General features: G+C 37.5%; 1 protein-coding gene across 2 annotated transcripts in view; it reads left to right on the forward strand.

Moving 5' to 3' along the window:
• The window catches only part of Eaat2 (Excitatory amino acid transporter 2), a 226,930-nt gene that overhangs the window by 122,809 nt on the left and 77,267 nt on the right, over positions 1 to 26,854 (forward strand). For both annotated transcript variants that reach the window (XM_081758158.1, XM_081758157.1), the window contains 2 exons: positions 7,361 to 7,486; positions 20,299 to 20,506. In XM_081758158.1, coding sequence (XP_081614284.1) covers positions 7,361 to 7,486; positions 20,299 to 20,506 — 334 coding nt within the window. The remainder of the gene's footprint in view (positions 1 to 7,360; positions 7,487 to 20,298; positions 20,507 to 26,854) is intronic.

The raw sequence follows: 26,854 nt of genomic DNA on the forward strand, positions 1-26,854 counted from the left end.
GGAAACTTGCCTAATGTCTAAATCCTTATAAAAATTAGAACATAAGTATTTTTTCTTTAGCTTGGAGCGGAAAAATATAAATTTTAACGATGTGACTTCCCTCAAAGCCCGCCACTGTCCTAACTTTTGGTTCTTCCCGCCACTCGAAACTAGTAAATAATTTCCAGTGTTGGCACTAGGAGACATACAAGTCATCCAAATTGCGTCAATTTATACACTGCCTAAAACACGGGCGTCTCTGGCGGGGGAGACGAACGAGGGGACGCGTCCCCCCAATATTTTGAAGTACAAAATATTCAATATTTTATTTTAATTTAATTTATTTACTAACGACAGAATATCATATAAATAATAATAATAATTATATTTATTTGGAATATAATATTTAGGCTGTGAAACGATTGTAATCGAGTTCTTAATATACCTTAGGGGGACCGTGAATGTAAGCAGAAAGGTAACAAATAGAATCGAAATTAATAAACAGGTAGTACCATTTAAATCAGTTTCTTTGATGTCCCCCTCCCAAAAACAAAAAAATTACATGCCAGAGACGCCAGTGGCCTAAAATATGTAAATAGTCTCTTACATTTCTAAGATAAACAGGGAACATGTTCTACTAATCTAAACAGCCAGAAATTACCACTAAACAACAATCGATAGCAGGAGAATTTGACAAGTGGCCCGTAGAAACCTGATTGGTTCCAATTGTACAGGAGATCGATTCGTGCATTGGCTGCAGCTGATAACGAAAAAATAAAAGGCGGGAAGAAGCAAGAGGTAGGATGGGCAAGAAAAATATTTGACACGAAAGGAAAGAAATATACAAACAAAGGAACTTAGAAATCTATATCTACAGTTCACCCAATAAAACACGGATAAAATGGGCGGTACTCGTCGCTGGCTTAGAAAATATCTTCGATGTATTTTATAGTCCAAATAGGAGGTCAGAGGAAAAAAAACTTTTGGATAAACCGAAAGGAAGATAAGTAGAAAAAATAAAGCAGGAAAGGTGGGTGACAAAGTCCAAGGTAGATTGACTTCGGACAAAATAAGTTTTTTTCTGCGGGGATGAACAATAAGTTTCCTTAAGCTCTAAACTTAATTTTTATTACACATTTTGCTCCCTTTTATTGGAAACTTCAGTGTTAATATATTAAGCTAATCTTCCTGGCTTCTCACACCACGTGGAGCCATAGCAAACAGGTAGACTGGGTAACATAAGCTAGGACTCAGATCCCTTCAACACCGTTTGCTAATATTTTCGTTGTGGAGGCTGAGCTCTCAATGTTTAAGTGTCGTTTTCGACTTCTTATTTTTTAGAAAAAATGTTTATTGAATAAGGTTTTATTTATCTTAATTATGTATTTAAGGCTATTTAAATGTATTGGTATGTAGGGCTGGATCTCCAATATTTGCAACACGTGCATTTGCACGGTGCTGCAAAATCTGTCCGTAACTATATTATTTAAAAATAAATATCTCATATTGGAAACAAACTTCATGATGATGATGGTAGTTAATTTTACTAAGCTGACTTTCTATTTTATACTACATTCATAAATCATGTTTAGGTCGCATTAGTTTAAGGTCACATGAACAATGCTAAAGCAAAATGACCAAACAAATCCCAGCATGAATTGCTTGATTGTTGTAAAATACGAGAACTCAATTCTCGAACAGTAGCGAACACCTGTTCCATTTAGGTAGTTATCACAGTTTTGATATGAAAATTGTCTTTGTCAGAAACAAATTCCTTATCACTCAAGATGGAAGCAAGCTTTTTTTAACAGTTGTAGAAGGAAAATCAAGAAATAAAGATAAAAGAGCTAGTTGCACTGGAATTACAAACTGATATATTGAGATTGAATCTCAATATTAAATTCTATAAAAATGATTACAATCTTTCCTCTGCAGATGTGGTTGCTTTATCTTTCACTAGCATAATAAATTGTTATTTAAAGAAAAAAAATAAACACACACAAAGAGATTGTATTTGTAGTATTTAGGCCTTTCTGAGTGCGAATGCTCTTTCCTTCCCCATCGTTGTTCATGATGGAGTAGCATACTTAAAATCGTGGATTTTAAGATTCGTTCTTTCTGGAAAAAGGGGGCGGCAAATAATGCCATTCCACGGGGCGGCAAATTACCTAAGGCCGGCTCTGTTGGTATCCCCAAACAACTATCTTTTTTCTTCCAAAATTTCTATTGACAGGCAGAATGCAGAAATAATTTGTTCTGCCCAGGCTAAAGAGCCTTAAGCTAGGAATTGTCCAAGGCAGTAAGATGTCTAAATCCGCTGCTGATTAAAATCAGTTGGTTCTTAGCCAGCTAAAGCAACATCTAATAATTTCGATTTAGAGTAACTAAGTAACCCCATCACGTTTTCTTCTCGTCGGCGCTGGTACTGGGTAATAAGTGGTCAGGTCATACATTATTCGCGTTATTATTTCTGATTTCCTAAGTCGGACTTCGATACATCTTAATGGTCTTCACTACACCGAAATTAAACTACCGCTAATTTTAGAGTTTTTCTGTAATATCATCAAAACAAATAAAAAATACTCGAAAAGCAGAAACGTAGTGAATTAGATAATACGATTTTGTATGTGATACCGTTATCAGAACTCATCTATCTGCTTTCGATTTGTAACTGTAGACAGACTTAGCATTTTTTTTGCGGGTTCTGTAAATAGCGGGATACTGAAAGCGGAAGGTGAATTGTAGTAAAGGTGTCACATGCAAAATCGTATTGTCTAGTTCACTACGTTTTTGCTTTTCGAGTATTTTAATTTGTTTTGAAGATATTACAGAAAAACTCTAAAATTAGCGGTAGTTTAATTTCGCTGTAGTGAATACCCTTAATATCAAATCGATCTCCAAGTTTCTCACGATACTGAGGTAAAATTACATATTGTATGCTCCTATGAAGCATCGAATAAGACACATACACTATACAACGGCACCGGACTTATTTATACCCTCAGTAACAAGTCGAAAGTAGCGTTTTGGAAGCAAAAGCTAAGTTGTGCACTGTCGCATCTGCCTATGCTTACTTTAAAGCAAAGAGGCAGAAAAAAAAACTTGATTTTGGCAAGTTATATTCGCGATAGCAAAATTGAGAGACACAAGACCATGACCAGAATTCCAAATACAGAAAATGCAACGTCATGTTCTCCCCCTTACATAATGACAGCGAGCCTTCATCTCCAGAAATAGTACTGTTGCAAAGGTAAGAAACAGGCAGCCACATTTGCCAAACACAGCGTTAGAAAAAGAAACAAAAAGAAGTATTTAAAAGTTCTTTTCTTTTTATTTTGTATGTAAGACTAAAATATTCCGGTGCCACTAATTAAAACCACGTAGGAAAAAAAAAAAAAGAAGAAGAAATGTTGGCAACGAACTCGCCGTGCGTCAGCTGTCCACTTAGATGTAGCGATTTCATGCACTAAGCGGATGCAAGAAGGAATGCTCTTCGAATGCTTTATATTTTTAAACTCAAAAAGGAAAAAAAAGCTTAGTCGGCAAGCAAGAGGGCAACGTATAAATATATAACGTTGTCATGTCGTACCGGAAGTTGCGTTAGAGTGCCTATTTATGATTTCTGAGGAGGTGTGTGCGTACTGTATGTATGTTACGTAAATACGATTCCTGATTCGTTCACGAGAGTGGACAATGTAAGTATGGTCAGTTCTTAAAATATCTAAATTAGTTCTCCTGAATACGTAACACAAATTGTAAATGTACCAATTTCTGTTTAGTGTTTGATTCTATTTAGCAATCCAAAATGCGAGGGTAAGTCGATAAGTATCTGCAATTATTTTTTATTATTTACCACAAAAATACATTGTTTTTATTCATATCATTTCTCAACATAGTCATCTTGCTTTTCAATGCACCTGGTGCTGGTCCACCGTTGCACAGAGCTCGTTTTGATACCCTCTGCGAAAAAAAAAAAAAAAGTCCTTTGGTTGCGCAGCAAGTTACGAATGCACCGCTTCTTTCACCTGTTGATAGGAGCTTATCCGACGGTCTCTGAGAGCATCTTTAAGTGGACCAAACAGATGGTAATCCGACGAGGCGAGACTGGGACTGTATACAGAATACTCCAACACCTCAAAACGCAGCGTCTGAAGAGCTTAAGTGGTGTGGGCGGTGGTACTTGGACGTGCATCGTCATGCAACACAACAACGCCTTACGAAAATCGAATTCTGCGTCTGTTACAAATTACGGGCTTCAATTTTCTTACCAGGATATCACTGTACCTTTTATTGTTTATTGTTGACCCCATTTCCAGGTAATGTTCCAGGATTCCCCGTGAATCCCCAAACATTGTGAGCATCACTTTCTCTGTAGAAGGTTGACTCTTGAATTCCTTCTTGACGGAAGATCGGGATGCTCTGACGTTTGCTCTCTGGTTCAAAGTCATGAATCCACGTTTCATCTCCAGTGATGATTCGCCTGAAAAAGCTTCATCTTCGTTAGCATAATAGTCCAGTAGGTGCTGACAGATTCTCTCACGGTTTCGCTTTTTGCTCTTCATCGAATTTTTTGGAGCCCATCTCGAACAGACTTTGTTAAAGTTAAGCCTGTTATGCATGATGTCATTCACAGAACCATAACTAATCTGCATATGGGTTACCACTTCATCAACAGTCCCTCGTCTGTTATTCAGAATCAAGGCACAGGCTCGTTCAATAATGTCATCAGCTGTGCTGTAGCTGGACGTCCTGCTCTTTCATCATTCATCACGCTCGTTTGACTACTTTTGAACTGTTCAATCTAGTGGAAAACACTTCGCTGTGGCAACACATTGTCCCCAGTATTATACTCAAAGTCTTCTAAGAATTTTCGCTCCGGGTACACTTTCAGACTACAAAAAAACTGATGAACGCTGTTCTTCTACGGTACACCTAGAGAGTGGCATGGCCACCTTTGCTTCGGAACAGCGCAAAGCGGACTGACGTGATAACACTTTAATCTACCATAGACGAAGCAAGTGGTGACACCTAGCGTCTGGTGAACACACAATATCGTAGAGCCAACTTGAAAAGAAATAGAAAAATATTACAGTTTCTTATTGACTTACACTCGTATGTTTATCCAGGGCCTGCAGCTCTATTGGAAGCGAGAAATTGTGGTAGGGAACGACCTATACTGTGGGTAGTTGGTCTTCAGTGTACCCGTCAATTGCACCGAATTCAAACCCTGGTTTTGGAGACCACGTTAACAGCAGGCCCGTTCATCATAACACTTTGGTGTTGTACAGGAACATAAAACACGAACTCAAACTATATTTATTCGGCACTGGAAAGCCGGGTTCAATTCTCGGTTAAAGTTCACGTATTTCGGATCCTACGTTAAATTGTAGATTTACACTTTGCAGTGCTTTAGTGCGAAAAGAAGCATTAAAGTCCAACTCAACTGAACTCCCTCATTGTTATATAGATAGCGCAGGAGCAGAGATGGTGTGCGTCAATAAAAAAAAAATGATCCACCACCCACTGTGATACACTCCGACCCACCACCCACCATGACCCACTCTGATTCTCCACCCACCAAAACCTATCATCAACTCTGACCGATGATCCACATTCTCCTCCCCATTAATAAAACAAGGCTGTGAAATATACTGAATTTCAGCTCCGTAAGTTAAACGACTCGTGAGATACTAAATTTTTCGCAAAATTTCGGGCCTCTACTTTACCCTTAAGATATGTATTAGAATGAAAGCGATATGATAACATCCCACTTTGGACTGGGCCCTAACTATATGCCAAAAGTCATTTTATTTGGCTTTGCCATTTGGCAGTGATGTTCACGCACACATACTTACATTCATTTTTTATATATAATACTTCATATATTAGAGGTGATTCAAAAATATAGTCTTTTCCAGTAGTCAGCTCCTCTAAACACTCACAGGCTGTGCCTCGAAAACCACGTAGTTACTACTATTGTTATTATTACAAATACAAATATCAATACACTCATCTGACAAGAGAACATTCCGATTTGGTGAATTCAATTGCTGAAAATGATTGCTGGCACTGGATGCACCTCAAAAAGAAACAGAGAAAAATATGGAGTTTAGTGGCAGATCGTGTACAGGGTGGGACATACATGAGGGCAAAGTGCGAAGATAGCACGTAGAAAATGTCTAGAAATGCCATGTTAATTTTGAAACGAGTAGAGGGATTGAGGTCAAATGTTGCATAGGAGGATTGCATGTAGAGCTCCACTGAATAGACGTAATATGAACCATGGGGGATATCTGAAAAGCTGTCATGTTGGAATTAGCGCAAGAATAGTATAAGGGAAAGGGATCATGTGGCATATGGCTCTTGACGTACACTATCTATTGAAATCAATAGTGGTCAATACAGTCAAGAGTAATCGAGAAATCTACAAAGGATAAACAATCATAAATGATAATGACTTTCGAAGACTCAGTCTTATCGTATGTAACCAGTGCCCCAAACCTTAGCCTAGGTATCCGCCCAACTGAATGAGGTGTTCAGTCGGGCAGTCAGTAAACGTACTGTGCAGCGCTTGTTTCATTGTATGGGCTTTAGAAGCAGAAGACCCCCGAGAGTATCACTTGTCACTGCACGCCACTGTACCCTACGTCTTTCATGGGTCACAGAACACCATGACTGGGCCATAGATGATTGGAAGCGTGTAGTGTGAAGTGATCATCCTCAATTCCGACTGCATCACGCTAATGGTAGGTTACGAATATGGTGCCAGTCCCATAAAGCCATGGATCCAAAATGACAAGCTGGTGTTGCACGTAGTCATAGCTGCTCTGTGATGGCCTCGGGTGTTTTATCTTGGCAATATTTAAAACTTTTAGTACATTCAGTACATACTCTCACTGTATCGTATGAGCAGATTTCCTGAACTATCACTTACATCCTTCCATGATTTTCGACCACCGGATTGAAATAGAGTACACCAGCAGGAGGACAATAGCTCCTGTCACGGATTACGGTTCCTATCATGTGATTCGAGAAGCATTCCACTGACTCCTCCCTGCTGATAATGTCCCGTAAATAAATTCCATTAAACACCTCTGGCATACTATGGAAAAAGGTGTGCAAGCACATCATCCATCATCGGCGTCCTTATCTGATCTATGAGAAATTCTGGAAGATGTTTAGAAGATCATAGCTCTGGACCACTTCCCTAAACTTGAATCTATATCTCCTCGTGTAGTAGCTATTATCAAGACCAAAAAAAGTAACAACAGTCATATTTCTTATGTGGCAGATTTACTTGTTCGTAATTATAAATTTTGTTATATATTACAAAGAAAAGTAAATTGTTTATTTATCATACGATTGTTTCTTTTCTTTCTAGGTCTAGGATTGAGAACGTTAGATCTTGACACCGATACAATTATGCTGATTTCGTATCCAGGTGAATTATTCATGCGACTGCTTAAACTTATGATCTTACCTTTGGTGATTGCTAGCTTGATTGCAGGTAAGTTATCCTCTACATTTATTATGTATTATTTTCGTTGTTGTTAACTAAATTATTATTTTTTTTTTAACAATCACTGAGAGAAAATATTAAATAAAATTTTTAACGTCCCATGATTATGAGCTTAGGTTGAAGTAGATAGGTGATTTGTGAAAGTGAATTATTATGGAAGACTGATGAAATGAGCATGTTAGAGGAGACAGGAGAACTCCGGGAAAACTCACAGACATGACTTTGTAATGGGCCTTTTCAATAATACGTTTCCACGTGTCTTTTTATGAAACAATTCTAATGCAGAAATAATTAATTTATTCAAGTTAATACGTCATTTTGAGTCAAAAGAATTCTACAATTTCATTTTTTAAAAATGCAACTTAGCAGATTAATACGGCGTTGGACCACCTCAAGCCCTCAGAACAGGCTCAGTGGGATGTGGAATTGAGTCATGGAGGTCGTGAATGGTAGCAAGTGAAATCCGTGTGCATTGCATCATTCAGTTCCGTGGGAGACGATGGAGCCTGAAATCCGCGACGGATTCGGATGTTCAGTTTTGTTCAAGTCTGGGGTTTGTTGCTACTAAGGCTGCAGTGAAAGACTGCTTTCGACACGAGTCAGCACCCACCCTACAGGCCAGATTTAGCACTGAATCCTCAGCAAGAACAGCCGTGTGGATTGGAGCATTGTCTTTTAGGGTCGAGTTCAATGCAGAGCGACTGACTCAGATGACTTTCTCCAAACGCAGATAGGCAGTTGAAGCCGTTACATTATTTCTTCCACAGATGGCACTATATATCATGAACAATTTTTTACCAGTGGCGCCATACTTAAATGTCAATCCGGAAACTTCTGATAATACCCTCGTTTCTTCCGCAACACTTCTCGTAAAAATTATTCGATCGGCTCAACACGATGATGTATATGTTCATTTTTACTCCCAGGACTGAGGTTTCCACCATACCCATCTAGAATATTTAAAAACCATACGTGTCCTAAAACGTTGGTCCCCTGATAGAGGTCGAAACTGTTGCAAGGAAAATGACCTTGGCTAGCAAAATGAAAGAAAAAAATCCACTGCTTGCAGTTTGAATCGTTCAAGAATTAGGGAATAAATGTATATTCCTTTGTGTATTTAAAAATGTTTTGTAAAAATTCCATAAAAATTAACGAAGAATATGATTTTATGCAAATATCGGTTAAGTGAACAGAGACTGCTCGTGAGGGAAATCATATTGGTAAAAATTGAAGTTTTATAGATTCAAACCAAGAGAAAAAAATGTCTTGTATACAACAATCGGTATAGCCCTATCATATATATAGTTTTTCATTAGTTTGTAGCAATAAAGCTGGAATTCTCTCACCAGCCGTTTCTGATCCAAATACAACGCTGATAAAACAATATATAATTATTTTAAAAACGCAGTTATATCAGTAGCCAGGCCTGTATGCAGGGGAATCTAAGGGGGCCGGCCCCCCTCCTAAATTTTTGCTTCCTCCCTTAAATTTTCACGGTAGGCTTGCAAATGAACTATAATATGATGATGAAATATAATATGGTTGGATGCCGCCCCTAACTTCAGCTGCCCCCCTCTACATTTTTGAGCTGGCTACCGGCCTGTCAATATCTTGATCAGACACAAAACTCTTTCCCTAATGAAGATATTGATTGTCGCCTAATTGTAGTTCTTATGACTCTATATTGTTGTTCAACATGATGTTTGTCAAGAGAGGGGGTTCAAGCTCCCAGTTTCGTATAATTTCAGGTGTTTGTATACATATCTTATATGGTAAATGTTTATTTTTGTGTAGTCTCTTGCTCAAGGGAGAGGTTTAACTCCCCAAAAAACCCTTGGATTCGCCACTGTTCACTTGTTCTAGTTCTATCGATATTTTCTATTATCTATCTCATTTATCGTATGGAACTCCCTCGTGCCTAAGCGGTTAGCGTACACATCTTTGGCGTGGGAAGCCCGGGTTCAATTCCCGGCGAGAGCTCATGTTATTCGGATCCTATTTTATTAATTGTATGCCCACGTCTCATACAGCCTTGCAGCTGGAAGAGACGCTGAACTCGAAATGAAATGAAATCCCTGACCCTATAGAAGGGATAATGAGAAAAAATTAAATCCTTGTCACCATCACGGCGAAATTAAAATACCGCTAATTTTACAGTAATTATGTGATATCATCAAATAGATAAAAAGATAATCGAAAAGTGGAACAGCAGCTCGCTAGACAATGTTATTTTACATGAGATACCGTTATCACGACTCACTTATCTGTTTTCGATTTCCAGACATTTAGATATTCAGCATTTATTTTCGAGTTTCTAAATGATTGCAAATGGAAAACTACTAGGTGACTCGTGATAACGTTACCTCATGCAAAATAATATTGTATAGCGTGTTCTTGTTCCACATTTCGATTATATTTTATCTATTTGAAGATATCACATAATTACTGTAAAATTAGCCTATTTTAATTACGCAGTGATTAGTCCTCCTAAGTCTCCTGCCTATTAGACTTTAAAAGCGCGAAGAGTATAACTTTCTTTGCTATAGTTCTTTCTACCGTTAAAAGATACAGTGTCTGGAAGAAAGGCACATTTCCCTTCCTATACCTTCTTTCCTTTCTTTTTATATTATTTCTTCTTTCTTTCTTTCAGCTTAATTGGACAATAATTAGTTCTATCGATTCTCCAGATTTTATCTGACACAATTACTGGTAACTATTTTCGCAAGAGTAAATTACCTTGAGAGTTCTATTCTCACTACAATCTCGTCTGGAACTAGAAAAAATGTGGGTTAATTAGCAAATAGAGACAAGCTAGGCAAGTAGCTGAACTTCTACCATGCAACCCCCTACAGACGCAGGAAGACTTCTGATGAACACTCAGGTGCTTGGAAAATGGATTACCAATGTTACAGAAGTCTTTTGGGAATTACGTGTGCTTAACTGAGAATTTAGCTCAAGAATAAGTGGTTGATCCGTGGCCAGATCGATCTACTCAAGAAAAGGCTGATCAATTCTCGCGGATATTCAAAATTTCCGCACATGCGATCCTCGTTCTTCGTTTAGCAGTTAGAGCATCTGATGGATAACCTATCAGCGTGGATTGACTTCTATCGCCCTTCATTGATTTCACCTTGAATTTTGACCTTGCAATTAGCAGTAAAGTCCCCCCAATCCTTGTCCCATCTCTGTTTCTTTTTAGTCCATTGATTTATATGGAACATCATTTTGGTTTTCTCTTTGAAATGAATTGAAGTTTTAATGATTGAACAAGAAGAAGAATGAAAACCGGTGGTGAAGTTATGGTCTAAGTTACGCGCGAAGAACGCATATTAAAGTCGGTTAATTACGGTTTACACATTACACGTAGTATTTCATTTTCTAGCTCCAAAGACTGTCATTACATCCTGATGAAATTTGTGTGGAACCACCGCAAAGGCATGTTCTTAATAACCATTGTTTCAGAGTTGGGACGTATCGGCGCAACGGATTTTATAGAGCGAGCTGTGGTATAGATTCCGCTCTTCCACCTCTCTCTCTAAAATCATATGCACCGGTACAACCCAAATCTGAAACATAGGCATTTAGATAGACCATGTACTAGTTCCTCTAATAGTTCTTTAACCGCCTTTGATATCTCTCATAGTTTTCGAGCTACGCAGCCTCTAAATTACAATTTTCCCGATTTCGGCATCTCGTAACTTTGAAACAATGCGTTTTTCTCCCTGTGTTCATATGGACTTTATTTATTGTTTACGTGTGAGGGTTTCACCAGTGAATTTTGGCTACATAATAAATGAACACCCTATATATATATATATATATATATATATATATATATATATATATATATATATATATATATATATAATATGAGGTGTGTGTTCAAAGAAAGACCGAACTTTTGAAATAGCGCGTGAACCGGCACAGGAACTAGTGCATCTAGCGGCAAGTTTGGACAACAAACTGCCATTTACCTCGTTTCACTACAACCATTAGTCGCCCGAGCTGCAGCTGCTGAAGCGAGTACGTGCACAAGCTGTTCGTCAGATTAATATTACAGTGACTATGAAACAGCTTGAAGAACAATATATATGTGTGTGTGTGAAATTCTGCTACAGACTTGGCAAAACATTTACAGAGACATTTCAATTGCTTTTGAATTCATTCAGAGTCTCCTTGTCCAAAAAAAGCCACACATGAGTCGGTCAAAGATCAAGATGATGTTGATTGCGTTTTTGATTGAAAAGGCATTGTTCATCATGAATTTGTACCGCATGGTCAGGTGGTAAATAAACACTTTTACCAGGACATTTTAGCACCTTTGAGGCATGCTGTGCGCAAGTAGAAGTCTGAATTGTGGGTTAATCAGATTTGGAGTACCATGTCAATGTACCAGCACTCGCGTCGCTTTTCATCCGTAGTTATCTCACAAAACATCAGACTCCCACTGCGCACCATCCACCCTGTTCTCCGGACCTAGCCCCAGCAAACTTTTACTTGTTTCCCAAATTTAAAATCACTTTGAAAGGACATCGTTAGATTCAGGACAACGCGACAGTAAACCTGCGCGCCATCCCAGGAAGCGTGTTCTGGAAGGCTTTCAAAAAATGGAAGAAAAGTTCGGAACAGTTTACTGCCAGTAGAGAAGATTACTTTGAGAAGGACAGTGCCTAAAAGCTGCAAAATGAGGAATACAAATTTCACAGGAAAAGTTCGGTCAGGTTGTTACGAATCTATATGTTAAACGAAAAATCACGTTGTTACATTTATTATTCTGTGTTGCAAATCAAGTAGGTTACAGTATCACAAATATCCTAATTCTGGTGGCCTGTACAGCAGTAACAATGTGAGACAAACGGAGCAATGCATATGCAAAGTACGTATTTTAGTGTCTAATATTATGATTGTAATATGACAGGTTTCGAATGAATACGAACAAAATTACAAGGGATTGAAAATTTGACCTTTTTTTTAAAAAAAAAACTTTTATTTCAAAGCACTGCTTAAGTAAATGTGTATAACTGTATATCATTTTTATTCTCGTCATAAAAAAAATGAGTTCCGACTGTAAAAGAAAAGTGTAAATGGTTGAGTGTAAGAAAAGGTTATGCCTTAACTCCGCCATTTTAAATAATAAATAAATAAATACCTCATCCAATTGCATAGATGGTTTTGTTTTCAGTAGATGTGAAGATTACAATGCCGTTTACAGCAATTTGATATCTCAAACAGTTCTGGAGATATAGTAAAAACTGTTAATGTTTACAACACTGCTTACAGTTATGCGATTTCGAGAATTTGTTGTAATTACACCTACCAAAAAAGTATCGTTATAATGTTATAGAAGCAAAGTAAATCAAAAAATGTTCTTAATTTTTTAAAAAAATACACCAATTTAAATAGTATATCAATTTTTTATCATTTTTTCGTACTCCCCAATAATTGGAGATATCAAATTGCTGCAAACGTCATTACGATATTTATATCCATTGAAAACCATGTACACTCATGTCCAAAATTATTGTCGCATGTCTATAAATATGTTGTTGTAGGAATATAATTTGATAAAGAATTCGCCCGGTAGTTCTTATAATGTTAGTATGTGTATAATCGGCAAAGACCTGTATGTGGCAAATTTCATGTCAAAAGAGCAGTAAATAAGAACAATAAAACGAAATAAAGCTTTCTTGTCCATTTAGCAACATTTTGTTTTACTCATTCTAATTTTCTTATTTATAATTATTTTCTTATGAAATTTACCTCAAATATACGTTTCCCGATTACACACATAGTATCAGTATTAAAAGCACCCTGCAAAATCATTAGTAATTATATTCTTACAATAAGATAGTTATAGATATGGGACAATCTTTTTGGACATGACTGTACATAATTTGATCTGATTCTTATCTGAATATTTTTTCGAAATAAAGTCCGTTGAAAAAAGTCAAATGTTCAATTCCTTTCATCTTTGTTTCTACGTTTCGAAGTATATCATATAATGACGTAATATTCGAAATTAAGGGAATTTTGATGTTTATTACCCCTCCGTCTCATTCGCCTACAAAATTTAGTTGTTTTTCGATGTCTGTGATAATGTAGCGTCCTTAGTTTGCAACACTGCATAATAAGAGTGATCTTGAAAGTTTTCGTTTTATATATAAATTTTTAAATATGCAATAATCTGACGTAGTTACAACGTTATGTTGGGTTAGCAACACTGTGAACCTTGTAGCATCAGCATCACATATTATGCCAGACAATTTCACCCTTCTGATATTTCTATGGTACAGTATTTCAACGTTTTTTTTTTTTCCCATTAGTTTAAAAGTTACGAGGATAACCAAGATAAATGATCCACCCTGTAGACGAGCGGCTCGGAGAAACATTGGTAACATGTCACATTTTCTATCTTTCGAGTAAGCTGGGAAATAATATTCGACATTCCCATGCAATTGAATGCAATGACACACACCAAACAAGCTTTTCTTGCTAGCTGCAGGCACATTTCCTAAATTAAACAACCTACATACTCTTCTGTGGTCCAATCACAACCCGTTCCATCTAATAACTCAATTTCTTGGAAGTGGTGTTCATCATTATTCCCAAGACACTCATGTATACCGATCAAATTGAGATGTTTCTCTCTCTCTCTCTCTCTCTCTTGAAGTCGGTTAAAAACTGAAAAAAGAAAACCTTATAAATCAATAGAATAAAAAGCGAAGATGGTGCACGTAGGTGTTGAACACTGATAACCAATCGGATAAAGTTATAAAAAGTAGTGGGTAGCGTTTGACGAAAGGAAAATTCCACTTTTCCTGATGAGATTTGTGTGATAACTTTTTTTTTTTTTTCCTTCCTTTCCTTACACATTGAAAAATTAACCTTTCCGTACGTAGATGCTAAGCGTTCTCAGTTTCATTGGAGGTAGTTTGAAAACGTATCTAAAATTAGCCCGTTGCCTTTTCAGAAGGTGGAAATTTCCATCAAAAGAACCAGTTTTAGATCGTTTCTTTCGCAAGTAAAAGATAAAGCTAGTCTTCGTCGTCATCAATCCAATTATGGTCCTCACAATGAATCAATCTTTCTTAAATATAAATCTTACCAAATGCATATAAAATTACACCAAGTCTTTATGGATATCAAATAGTTGTGTAGTATATTGATACATGTGGAATCTCCTACCAAATTCATTAACGTAAAAGAGAGGACGTTGAAAACATTTTCTTTTAAAGTTACAAACAAAAAGAAAAAATCGTTTTCGAACAGAACGAAGAAGAAAAGCTTAGATTCAGTAGAGAGTTACATCAGAGTCCCGAAAACTCGGACTAATGTGGACCGATGGCTGGCCGAGTTTGTAAAAATTCCGCGTTATCGGGAATAGGGTTAAAAAAAAATGAGTATTTCCTCATAAAATACAGTACTGTACTTATGTGCGGTGGCTCAGTGGTAGAGCGTTCACCTCTGGTGCTTGGGATCCCGGGTTTGATCCCAGCCCCCGCCAAGTGAACTTGGTGGTGGACAAACACCGTGTGTGTGGGTTTCCTCGGGGTTCTCCCGTTTCCTCCCACTTTCTTCATTCCACCATTTCATTCATTACTCATAATCACCGTCTCCTTTAGCCTAACCGACATAACCGTGGGACATAAAACTCAAAGATTTCATTTTCAAAGCCAGCATCCTTTCAGAGAACCAAACCCGAAACCACACATCATAGCACGTTAGTCAGAAAAGGGCACAGCAACTTTAATAGATCATTTAATACAATAGGAATGCTTCATTTAATTTAGTAGTTCATTTACGTATTTTTGCATTTCTGTGTGATTTTTTTTATTTTTATTAATGTCAGGTCTCTAGCTGTTTCTGCGACTTGAAATAACGTGATTGAAATTTACTGTAAGTCGGTACTGACAATTTCCACTGTTGCACAGTGCATACGCTTGGATACATTTCTAATTGCAATGAAACTATTTTTGATCATTTCAGTCCATTCACTCGCTACTCTTGAAGCGTCATCTTACCACCCCAACAGACTGTCTTAACTGTACCGGAACTCCTTGACTTTAACCCTCATTCACTTGTTAAACACAGTAAATAATGGTCTCCTTACATTAGCTATACCACATCGGGCTCACAAGGGAAGTTCTCGAGAAAGCACTCGCCTACAGAGAAACTAAGCATGACATTTGAAAGACCAATTCATGATGACTACAACAAGCTAATAAAATTCCTGTACGGTTGAGAACTCTCTGAGAGATTCAACTTGGAAATTGATATGAAAAAAATGAATATATGCGCATTTAAACGCGATAAGTACAACATTATTAGCAACGAATATTGTCATACGAATTAAAATCTATCGAAGGTAACAGAATGCAATAATTAATGGGTTTGCTAGTTAAAATTAGTCATTATATTGTTCAAAATAATGATAGGTTAAGATGAAAATTGATCACTGCTGTTCTTCTGTCCTATGAAGAAATGACACAGGCGAAAGACTTCCTCGTAGAAAATGCAATTGCGTTGCATCTGTCAACAGATCAGTTCGCATAACCAAAGCGAAAAGCAAATTCGACAGGTAATTCATAAGGTGTATAATTTGTTCGGTATCCTGCCTTGTGAAATGCAAACTGAAACAATCCAATGTATCGCAGTGAAACAATCCAATGTGCAGAACTGATTCATTCATTGTATTTGATTGTTTCGTTAGTACGTTATAACGTCCGGATGAAGAAGTTTCATATTGTGTAACAACTCTCCTGCCATAATCTTTGATTGGTCGGAATCCAAACACATCAAATGGTTGTACAAGTCCTGTGCAGTTCTTTGGTATATTCTCAACCATTTCATCTTTGCCATCTGTCATCCAACTTGCAATGGACAATCTGTCTGTGAATGACCCCAGTGATTAAGCAGCAGTAAGTTCAAACCATCAGGCGCATAATAAAGGTAGGTCGCTAGGAGGCGCAATCGTGCATTTAACATTGTCTCTCGAAAAGTTCTCAACCCAGGGGCGGATCCAGGGGGGGGGTGATCGGGACGATCGCTCCCCCCAGAAGAGGAAACTTTCTTATTTTATATATATAAAGAAAAACCCATCCCAAAGTTTGGAGCCCTTAAAAGTAGCAGTATGACAACCCACCGTCCTTCCCCCCCCCAGAAGTCGGTCCTGGATCCGCCCCTGTCTCAACCGAACAGGAATTTTATTAGCTTGTTGTAATCAGCATGAATTGGTCTTTCAAATGGCCTGCTTAGTTCCTCTGCAGGCGAGTGCTTTCTCCCGAACTTCCCTCGTCAGGCCAATCGTTGCAAATACTTGTACAACGCCGTGGCAGTCGATGTTGGGTTCATTTTTTACTATAGAGAGCTTGGAGAAATTAATAATTGTAGTTAATTTGGTTTGACACACATGTCGCATGAATATGTGTGTCTAATGGCGGACTTCATTTCAGTAGCGATGAACCTTAAAATATTTTAAAATCAACATTTTTTTTCTTTATTTTTTAACTAAAAAAATGTATTGTCACAAAACCCAGTGATTATTTTTATTCATTTATTTATTTTTAAAAGCTTGTGTTATGTTGACTAAGACTTGAGTTACCGTGTTGTATATCACAGTACTTTTCCCAAGCCACGAGAATGGCACTTAGCACATAGATTCCATCTTCCTTTAGCAATTACACCTCAGCCATTAATTAGATTTTGGAGTCGTTTCTCATTCAGCATGATAGCGTGAAGTGTTGTAAACCAGGTTGGCTCATTTCATTTAACTAAGCAACACACACTAAACGAAGTCGCTAATCAGGCCAAGCAATTGATAGTATAAAATTAAGTACACTACGAACAAAGTTCTTGTTCTGATTCGACGTTAACAATTTGTAGTATAATCAAGAACAAAAGTCTTGTATTTTTACCGTTTTCTTTAACATTGTTATTGATAGTACCTATCAGCAGTGCTGATTACATATTTTCCCCTGGCGGGAACTGTCAATACATGGCAAGCAAAAAGTAATACAGTGAAGTCTCTCTTAACGCACACTTCATGACTGCAGGCATCTCTATAATACGGACGAACTTTTATCTTTATAGAAGAAAACTCTTCTTTTAGCAGACATTCTTGCATACGGACTCGGACATGAATAATTGTCAGCTCATACGTACAGTTCGCAGCAAAAAACCTGCAACATGAGCATGTAAGTTTATTGTGAAACTACGCCTAACAGCCCAGGGGATCAACATAACGTCTAAGTGGCACGAATCACGCCAGGAGAAACCTCGGCGTCCTCCCATGCATACTTATTTTGGAGCAAGAGACTTCGTCGTTTCACAATAAACTTACATGCTCATGTTGCAGGTTTTTTGCTGCGGACTGTAGAAGTATTTACCACAAAATACATTTCTGCAACTAGAAATATACCTTCAATTGATCCTTCAAAATTACAACAAAATTTCGAACAGAAACTAATGTCCGCAGAATTACATGATAGACAAATTGCAGACTTTGCCTCCAGAAATTCATAAACCGTCATGATTCGTTGGTTCTATCTAGAATTTCAGTATTTAATAATAATGTTGCATGTTTTCATTGAGCTAGTATCATTGATAATACAATTAGTAAGCATGTTATTCTGTGAAAAATGCTAAATACTGAAATGTTAACTGAGAATGAAACCCTTGATTGTGGGTTCTCAGTCTATCTAAATCTTAGGCTGATTTCTTACAGAATATTGCGAGAGAAAGAGTCAAAAGTGAATTAAAATCAAGGGTCTTTTACAGACTATGTTTTGTACTTTGAGACAATATTATCACAGTATTATACTCCATTTTGCAGTAGGCCTTACATGCCCTTATATCCCCCACACACCGATGCTTTTTTTAAAAAAACAAATGAGGGGACTTTCTCCTTATTCCCACAATAATTCGAACACTAAGTACAATATTTCCATATTAGCTTATGTAGGGTGCGGGAGTGGATCGGTCGATTTTAAATACGTTATAACGAGAAATTGAAAATGTAGGAGGAAACAGGAATATCCCGAGGAAATGCACCTTATGATGTTCTCCACTATAGGCTTACTTAGCCAAGGGTCGAACCAGGGACCCTACGCATCAGAGGTAGGTGCTTTACCACTGAGCTACCATGCCCTCACCGTGCTTACCCAATTTTGGCCCTAGTGGGCTGTATTCTCCGTTGGCCTAACGGCTAACGGAGGCGCCTCTGGTGCACTGATTCCGGGTTCGATTCTTGGTGGGGAAGCCTTGAAATTGCAACGCATTAAACTATAGGTCCACATCACACACAGTCTCGGTGCTGGAAAGGGACCCTAGACTCCAACCCATCAATCCATTTTGGTCCCTAAACATATTTATCATAACTTTTGCACTTGATCTAGAAAGTTCTTTGTTACTAGAAATTATGTATAACGTCATTGTCTACTGTTGTTTAGAATACGAATCGTAAAAGTATACCCACGTTTCATCTTCTGTATCACGACCAATTAAAAAAATAATCTTTGTAACTTGCAAATGGCTCCACAAGATTCTGGTAAATTGTCTTTCATTGAACCTCTATATCCTTGGTCAGAACCTTTACGTGCTGATTACTCCAAAACGGGATACGGACAAAATCTCGCGGCCGAAACATCGCCGCCCAAAATCTCGCCGGCCAAAACCTCGCGTGGCCAAAACCTCGCGGGCCAAAATCTCGCCGGGCCAAAACCTCGCCGTCCAAAACCTCACGTGGCCAAAACCTCGCCGCCCAAAACCTCGCGTGGCCAAAACCTCGCCGCCCAAAACCTCGCGTGGCCAAAACCTCGCCGGGCCCAAAACCTCGCGTTGCCAAAACCTCGCCGCCCAAAATCTCGCCGGGCCAAAACCTCGCCACCCAAAACATCGCGTGGCCAAAACCTCACCGCCAAAACCTCGTGGGTCCTGAGATCAAGCCAACGCTCAAGAATTATCCAAACTTCAACACTCCCTTACGAGGAGCATTTTGCAACATATCTTCTTATGGTACAAGGAGAAGATTTGTACCAAAACGTAAAGGTTCTATGCTTAGTAGTTTTTTATATCCGGAGAACGGCAAAATTCATTCAAGGTCTTCCATTCCATTCCTCCTTAGGGCATGCATTTCGCAAAATATTATTTTATCTGGAGTTTGTGCCCTTGTGGAGCAAGAAGACTTATACAAAATGTCAAGTTTCAAAACCTAATAAGTTTTGTAAATCTGGCGATAGAACATTCTACATTGAAGAAATCGTCGTGAAGAAGCTTTATCCTGACGACATTTCTTCCCGGCGACACTACGTCTCGCTTAATTTAGACCAGGCGAGATTCTGTGTCGCGAGATCATTACAACGAGGCGAGATTTTGGGTATGGCGATATTTTGGGGCGCGAGGTTTTGGCCCGGCGAGATTTTGGCCCGCGAGGTTTTGAGTGGCGAGATTTTGGGCCGCGAGATTTTGGCCAGGCGAGGTTTTGGTCCGCGAGGTTGTCGCCGCGAGGTTCTGGCCGCGAGGTTTTGTACCCAAACCCTCCAAAACTATCCCTGATGCAGAAAAACTAAAATCAGATTTGAATTCAGGGGTGAAAATCCTTTCAGAATCAATACTTTGTTACCCAGAAATAGAACTTTTCTTTTATCTTTTTGTAGAACAGTGTAATTTATACAGATATTAAAGGCGTTTACCGTGCAAATATCTATCCGCTGCGGAATTCAGTTACCTCAATTGCTTTTGTAATATGTATATACAAAGTATTTTGTAATATGTATATACAGAATATATGTTTTTACTTACAGGTTCTGCTAGTTTAAATGCCCGAATGAATGGCCGCATTGCTTTGAGAACTTTGGTTTATTTCCTGTTGACCTCTCTGCTGAACTCTATACTGGGAATCTTATTTGTGCTCGCTTTGCATCCTGGGAATGCGGATACGAAGAGTGCTTTGGGTGAGGGAACTGAAGACAGAGATGTCAATATTCTTGATGGATTCCTTGATCTTGGAAGGTAAGTGAACATCTTTTAACAGACTATCAAACCTACCACCTGCCAGGCCCACAACCAGCCACAGAGGTTTGGGAGGGCCATGAATATCTTAGACGGGGGGGGGGGAGTCATTAAACATTCTCTTACCAATAGCTAAATTGTGTTTTTTGTATTAATAATAGCATTTTGTGTTAAGGTTTTGGGGTGCCATGAAAAGCTTAGGGGGGTCAGGGTTCCCTAGCCCCCGTCTGATTGCGGGCCTGCCACCTGCTCCAAAAAAATGTAAAAGTATGTTTTCATGGATACATTAGTCGTGTGCGAAGAGAGAGCGTTTTCATTAAATAATCAATTGAATTATCGCGATGTCAAATTCGTTCAATTCTGCCGCAGTGACGCTTATTATTACAAGAGAAGATACTATAAAAGTACATAGGAAAAACCGAGAAAGCCGTGTGTTCACGTGGAAGGATGGTTGCGTAAGATATAAGGGAAATTTGAATTATTTATAATTTTAAGTTGCCTGATACCATACAAATATATTAAATTGTTTACAGAAACGTTTCTGTTACAACGTCGCCTCCAGGTGCATGTACCACTTTACATTGACAGTTTGATACTGGTAATCTCAGATGATAATACTATCACCAAAGTAAAATAATAAAAATAACATTATGGCCTTAAGCTGTATTGCTACGAGTGCTGCAACGGGTCATCGGTCAGGATTTTTGTCCGGGTCATCCAGGTTCCGCTATCGCTTCTCAGGCCCGATCTGACTCGAAGACCTGAACAGATCCGGTGACCCGAACAAAACCACCGACCCGGAAACTGGCTAAATATCAGCTCTGTAGCATTAATGAAGATTTTTATATTGGATTAATTTTATTACTACTGGAGATGGAACATTCATTTATTGAGAGCTCCTTCGTGGCTAAGCGGTTAGCGTACGCGTCTTTGGCGTTGGAGACCCGGGTTCAATTCCTAGCGGGAGCTCATGTAGTTCAGATTCCACGTTAAACTGTAGGCCCACGTCTCATACAGTCTCACTGCTGAAAAAGACTCTAAACTGAATATCAAATCAAATTCATTTCTTGATTCTCGGTTATCAAAGTATCACGGCTTGAATATTTCAAATGTAATTCGACGTTTATTTCTCTTCTTATATTTAAAATATACTGCTTTTCGAAAATAGACTATATAAAAAAATAACAACAAAACCGTGTTTAGGTTTAATGGCATTTTTATTCCAAACAGCAAGGATTACAGGTTCTTCGATTAAACTTTGACGATCCATCGTAACAAAAAGATTTAGCTTATCCTTTCTCTGATTCTTACGCATTTATACTCTGATAAACCTTGTAGTTATCTTTCAGTGCAATGCTTTGACATATAGACGCAAACAATAAGCCGGAAAAAATTAAGAAGACCGAGAGACAATGAGGAGATCGTGTTTGTTAGAATTGCATTAGCAGCCTCACACTTCTCATGTGTATGAATGTTTGGTCGTCTCTGGGTCATACCTGCTCCATCCAGATCAATCTGGATCATGGGTCTGTCCGGATCAGCTATTATCGTTTTACTGAAACCGGAAGTAGCAAAAGCTTCAATTTCCTGTTTCAAGATTGATCCCTACATAGTAATAATTATAAGGGATAACGAGAAACTATTTTTGATATGAATTCAGCGTCCGAAGAGCAGTTTCTGTGTCTATTGCAACTGGAAGTTATATCCTTTTTTCAGAACCTCTGAAGCCACTTCAACAAATAAGGAGTCCTATGTGACTTTCCGATTTCAAAAATTACTTAGGTTCGAATATCATTAAAAAAAAAAAAAAAAAAAAACAACTAAATTTTATTGTCAAATCAACATCCTTTCAAAACTCAGTACAGAGAAAGGCTGACGTTTCTGTCTTATTCGGAACGAGAAAGATCATGACACAATAGTCAGTTATTGATAAAACTGTCATTAAGAGAACTTGTACTTCTATAACAGGACGATTTTTATACATAGATATCTCCATCAGCCCCCGGAATGAAATCTTCTAAAACACTGATATCGTTGAATGCTTTAACATTATATTTGAACCTTTCAGCACTATTGCAAAATAATTAAACTTGAATCGATTGAAAAATGGAAATGAAAGCTATTGTAAGAATCATAAAAAAAGAAAAAGAACTTTAAATATTACATGTTCTTTGTAGGATAGTCCTCATTTGAAACAACAAACATTTCGAAAGCAAATAATTTATTCCGAGTTAAACAAATTCAAAAATGTGTTTGCATTTTCGAGACACGAGGCGAGAAGAGACATTTCACGAGACGCCTCGTGTCTCGCCTCAAAGGATACTGTCTCATCTCGTGGCAACACTAATTTTCTTATTTATTCAACTTGTTTGAGGTAACTAAGAAATTTCGTACGGTTTTCGTCACTGATCAAACACGACCCACAAAAATCTTAAACGCCCATTTTATTCTTCGAAATAATCACCATTGGCTTCAATGACATGTTCCCAACGAGAGAGAGGCTTATAAATATCCTTTATGAAAAGATCCTTTTTTCTGGAGTCCAAAAATTGTGATACAGACTTCGTCACATTATCGTGTTTTCAGAACTGCTGTTTCTCCAAGTGGATATCCATAGTCATAAACAGGTAATAGTCCGATTGCCCGATATCCGAGAAATAGGATGGGTGAGGCAGAACTTCCCAGCCTAATGTTTTGATCTCTTTAGTCGCTTTTGCCGTATGAGGTTTGGCAAGATCGTGAAGAACTTCTCTTCGGTTGACCAGTGCTGGCTGCTTTTGGAGCAGAGCAGTGCAGCTGAAACTCTCTGCAATTGTGACAGGTATACCTCGGCTGTTATGGTTTTTCCTCTTTATAGATTTCCATAGTGAACTATGCTAGCGCTGGTCCACCAAACACACAGCATTACCTTCTTTTGGTGAATGTCCGGTTTAACGGCCAATGAGACTGTACCGGAAGTCGACTAATGATGTTTCCTATTCCGGTTATTAAACATAATCCATTTTTCGTCACAAGTCAAGATTTGGTCTGTAATGCCCCACACGTTATGTGATGGCATTCCAAACTCTGATCGTTTATTTATTCAGTATTATGATTTTGTTGTTTTTATTCATTCAATTAATTATTCAATATTTTGTCATTAATTTTATTTTGCATCTCAACGCAAAGCATATGGTGGCTAAATGGTACAATTTCTGCACCTCTAAATTTTTGTTCGTAAAAAGAAAAGGAAGTTATCTGATATACTAAACAAATGGTTACTAAGTGAGAAGAGAAGTTTAAAAAAATGGAAGTTAAATGGTATTCTTAAGAGTGTTAATTATGAGAAATATGGAGTTTAAAACTATGCAGTGCTAATTAGTAGACCCACTCCGGGTTCTCACATGCAATTTTCGATGACCATCTTTATGTACTAAAACTGTAGAAGCCTCATCAAAATTCTCAGTGAAAATAACATGTTATCTGTTCTTTTGGTATCTGATGGCTGTTAAACGTTTGGGATTATTCGGACTTCTGATGTTATAGACGTTCATAAGCATTTTACCAGGATATGCTACGTAGGTGAGTCTGCTGCTGATAACGTTTCAGATATTGATATCCGTTGCATTCGTTGATTTATAAGGTTGGTTACAATATGTTACTAGGCGTAATTCAGGCATGTTATACATATGAAAAATCAGGAAAACGTCGAGAAAATGAATAAATGAATAGATAATAAGAATTAAGTATGAAATAAATGTAACTTTATTATTGACAAGATAGTAAAAAGTATGTGACATTTTATTAAAGATAAAATATGAAATACAAGTATAAAAAATAAGTTTATAAAACAAAGGAAGATTGAAATACGCCTAAGAAACAGTACTGCTTATAAACTAGCAGCTATTATGAAATACCCTTAAGCATAGTCAACGAAAACCAATAACATATAAACAAATTTGTTAACTACGGAACACACAAAGAATGATATAAAGAAAATCTAACCTAACCTACTACATGATGCTAGCATATACCTAGATTTAATTGATTGAAAATATCTACAAATACAATAACTATAATTACAAGCTCTATTGGTAAACTGCATACATAATTATACAACAATTACTATTCTAAAATTTAAAACGATACTTACCTTGTGATGCAGACTGTCGTCCTATTTTCACGATGAATTGGATGAATCACTGGAAAACAGCCACCCCCAGGAAAAGAAATAAGTTCAATATGTAAACACAGATAATATATGTCTTGATAATATCTTTGTATGTGATTTTATGTATGTATTATTTATATGAATGTTCTGTACTCATTTGTTTTGTTTCAGATTATTGTTTTGTAATAATAATTTGAATTGTGAACTGTTTGCTGATTATTGCAATATTATTATTGTATCTAGGTCTATTCTGATTATTATTATATGTTCGATTCCTTGGGTACAGACTCTCCCCATTCCGTATCTGGAAGCGTTTGTTTGTGTTTTCTTGCTTGGGATGTCATCCTAAGCTGGCGACTCGGGCCGTTCACGTCGCCTTCGTGAGTGCTTAAACATTCACGCAGTGTGACGCTTTCTATTTCTTCCGTTGCGTGTTACATACTTATCCCACTCTTCGTCTTCTGCTGCTTTGAAGAAAGTCCACTGATAATAGAAGATGCATCGAAAGAAGATCATGTGACTACATCGTAGTGGTGGTGACGAAGGAGAGGTGCATGTCAAGTTTGGCGACCCAGCCAGGATTTGAAGTTGAATCCAGCCTTCAAGAAGTAAGATGAAACCAGATGGTTTCCGTGAAGACTACCAACTTAGTGCTATAATTTTAAGAAGTGTAACTCAACATCTGGGGATGATGGTACTGATGAGACTTGAATATTCTCCATTCGGCGCGCAAGTGGTGAATATTTTCAAGAGAACTTGTTACTGAAGCTGATATAGATTGTAAGGTTATACCTGAAGGAAGAAGGATTTAATTCTAGAATGCGGAGAGTCCTAGACTGGGGAATTGACGTCCAAAGGATAATAAATTGCAATAAATAAGTAAGCAGTCAGTAATCTACAAGGTAGCAAATTTTTATGAATCATCGGATCATATTGTGAGTGAGAACCCAAATGGGGTAGTTGATGAAATAAAATAATGCCGCTTATAGTGAATAAGAGAAAGGACTCTGTTAGTGATAGCGATGTTGAACAATGTCAGTATAAAAATAATCTATTTGTGAGAAATTCGAATGAAGAAGATGGAGAAATGTCGGTGACGAAAAATACAAAACCGAATTTAAAAATAGAAGATAAATTTGACTTAATTTTGAGAGAACTGTTTCAATTGAGAGGTGAAGTTCAGAATTTTGCACAAGATTTTAAAAGAGAAAATGCCGAGACTCTAAAAGAATTTAGAGAAATTACCAGCCAATCGATCGCAAGGTTAGAGGGAAAAATTCCTAAAGAATGTCCAGAAAAACAAGAAATAGATATTCTAAAATATGGTGGGATTGACATCGGGAAAGCTAATAAAGTTGAAGAAATCCAAACCGGAATAAAAGAAACGGAAGTCAAAGAAAACGAAATTGAAGGTCGTGAGAAAGAAGATAAGAAAGAAATTAAAGAAGACGAAATCGAAGAATGTGGTAAAGAAGATGAAACAGAAAATTGTCATGGATCCACATCTGTCACTGAAAATGAATTTGAAATAAACAAAACATGTCAAATACTAGGAAAGCAATGTGTAGTGCAAGAAAATATCGTGTCAAATAAAGAAGTGGAACAGAGAGATCGCTACACTGGAACTGCAGAAATGAAATGTACAGATGTCTTCCCCAAACTTCAACTAACGAGAAATGTTAAGATTTGGTTTGGTTGGAATAGAAGGAAAAAGAAATATAATGTGGAACTGTCCAATGAAAAATGTTCCATCAGGATAAGACGATCGACACCTAAGATGAGACGACTTTATCAGTATTGGAAAGAAGTGAAGAAGAAACATATGAACGAGCATATGAACCTTCCGAAACGAGTGAAATGTCGAGTTAGGATAGACATTTTAAAGAAATATCGAGATCATCGGAAATCTAAAAGAAGAAAACAGGACTGGATGATCATGGGATCAATGAAATGTCTTTATATCAAGTTGGTCAGAAGCAGGAAATACAAAAAGAAAAAGCTAATCAAGAAGGAATATTTTAGGGACACAGGATAAAGAATTGGAAACATCTTTTGACTTAATTCTATGTTTGTATTTGATCATTATTATCTTTCTGTTGATGTTGGAGTTTAATAATTTTAGTTTAATTGTTCAATGTCTTTATTATATTTATACGAGAGCATTTGAAATTAGGGCTCTATATAATTATGAAAATCTG

Source organism: Thermobia domestica, chromosome 5 (assembly GCF_964235325.1).
Source record: "Thermobia domestica chromosome 5, izTheDome1.hap1.1, whole genome shotgun sequence".
Lineage (NCBI taxonomy): Eukaryota > Metazoa > Arthropoda > Insecta > Zygentoma > Lepismatidae > Thermobia > Thermobia domestica.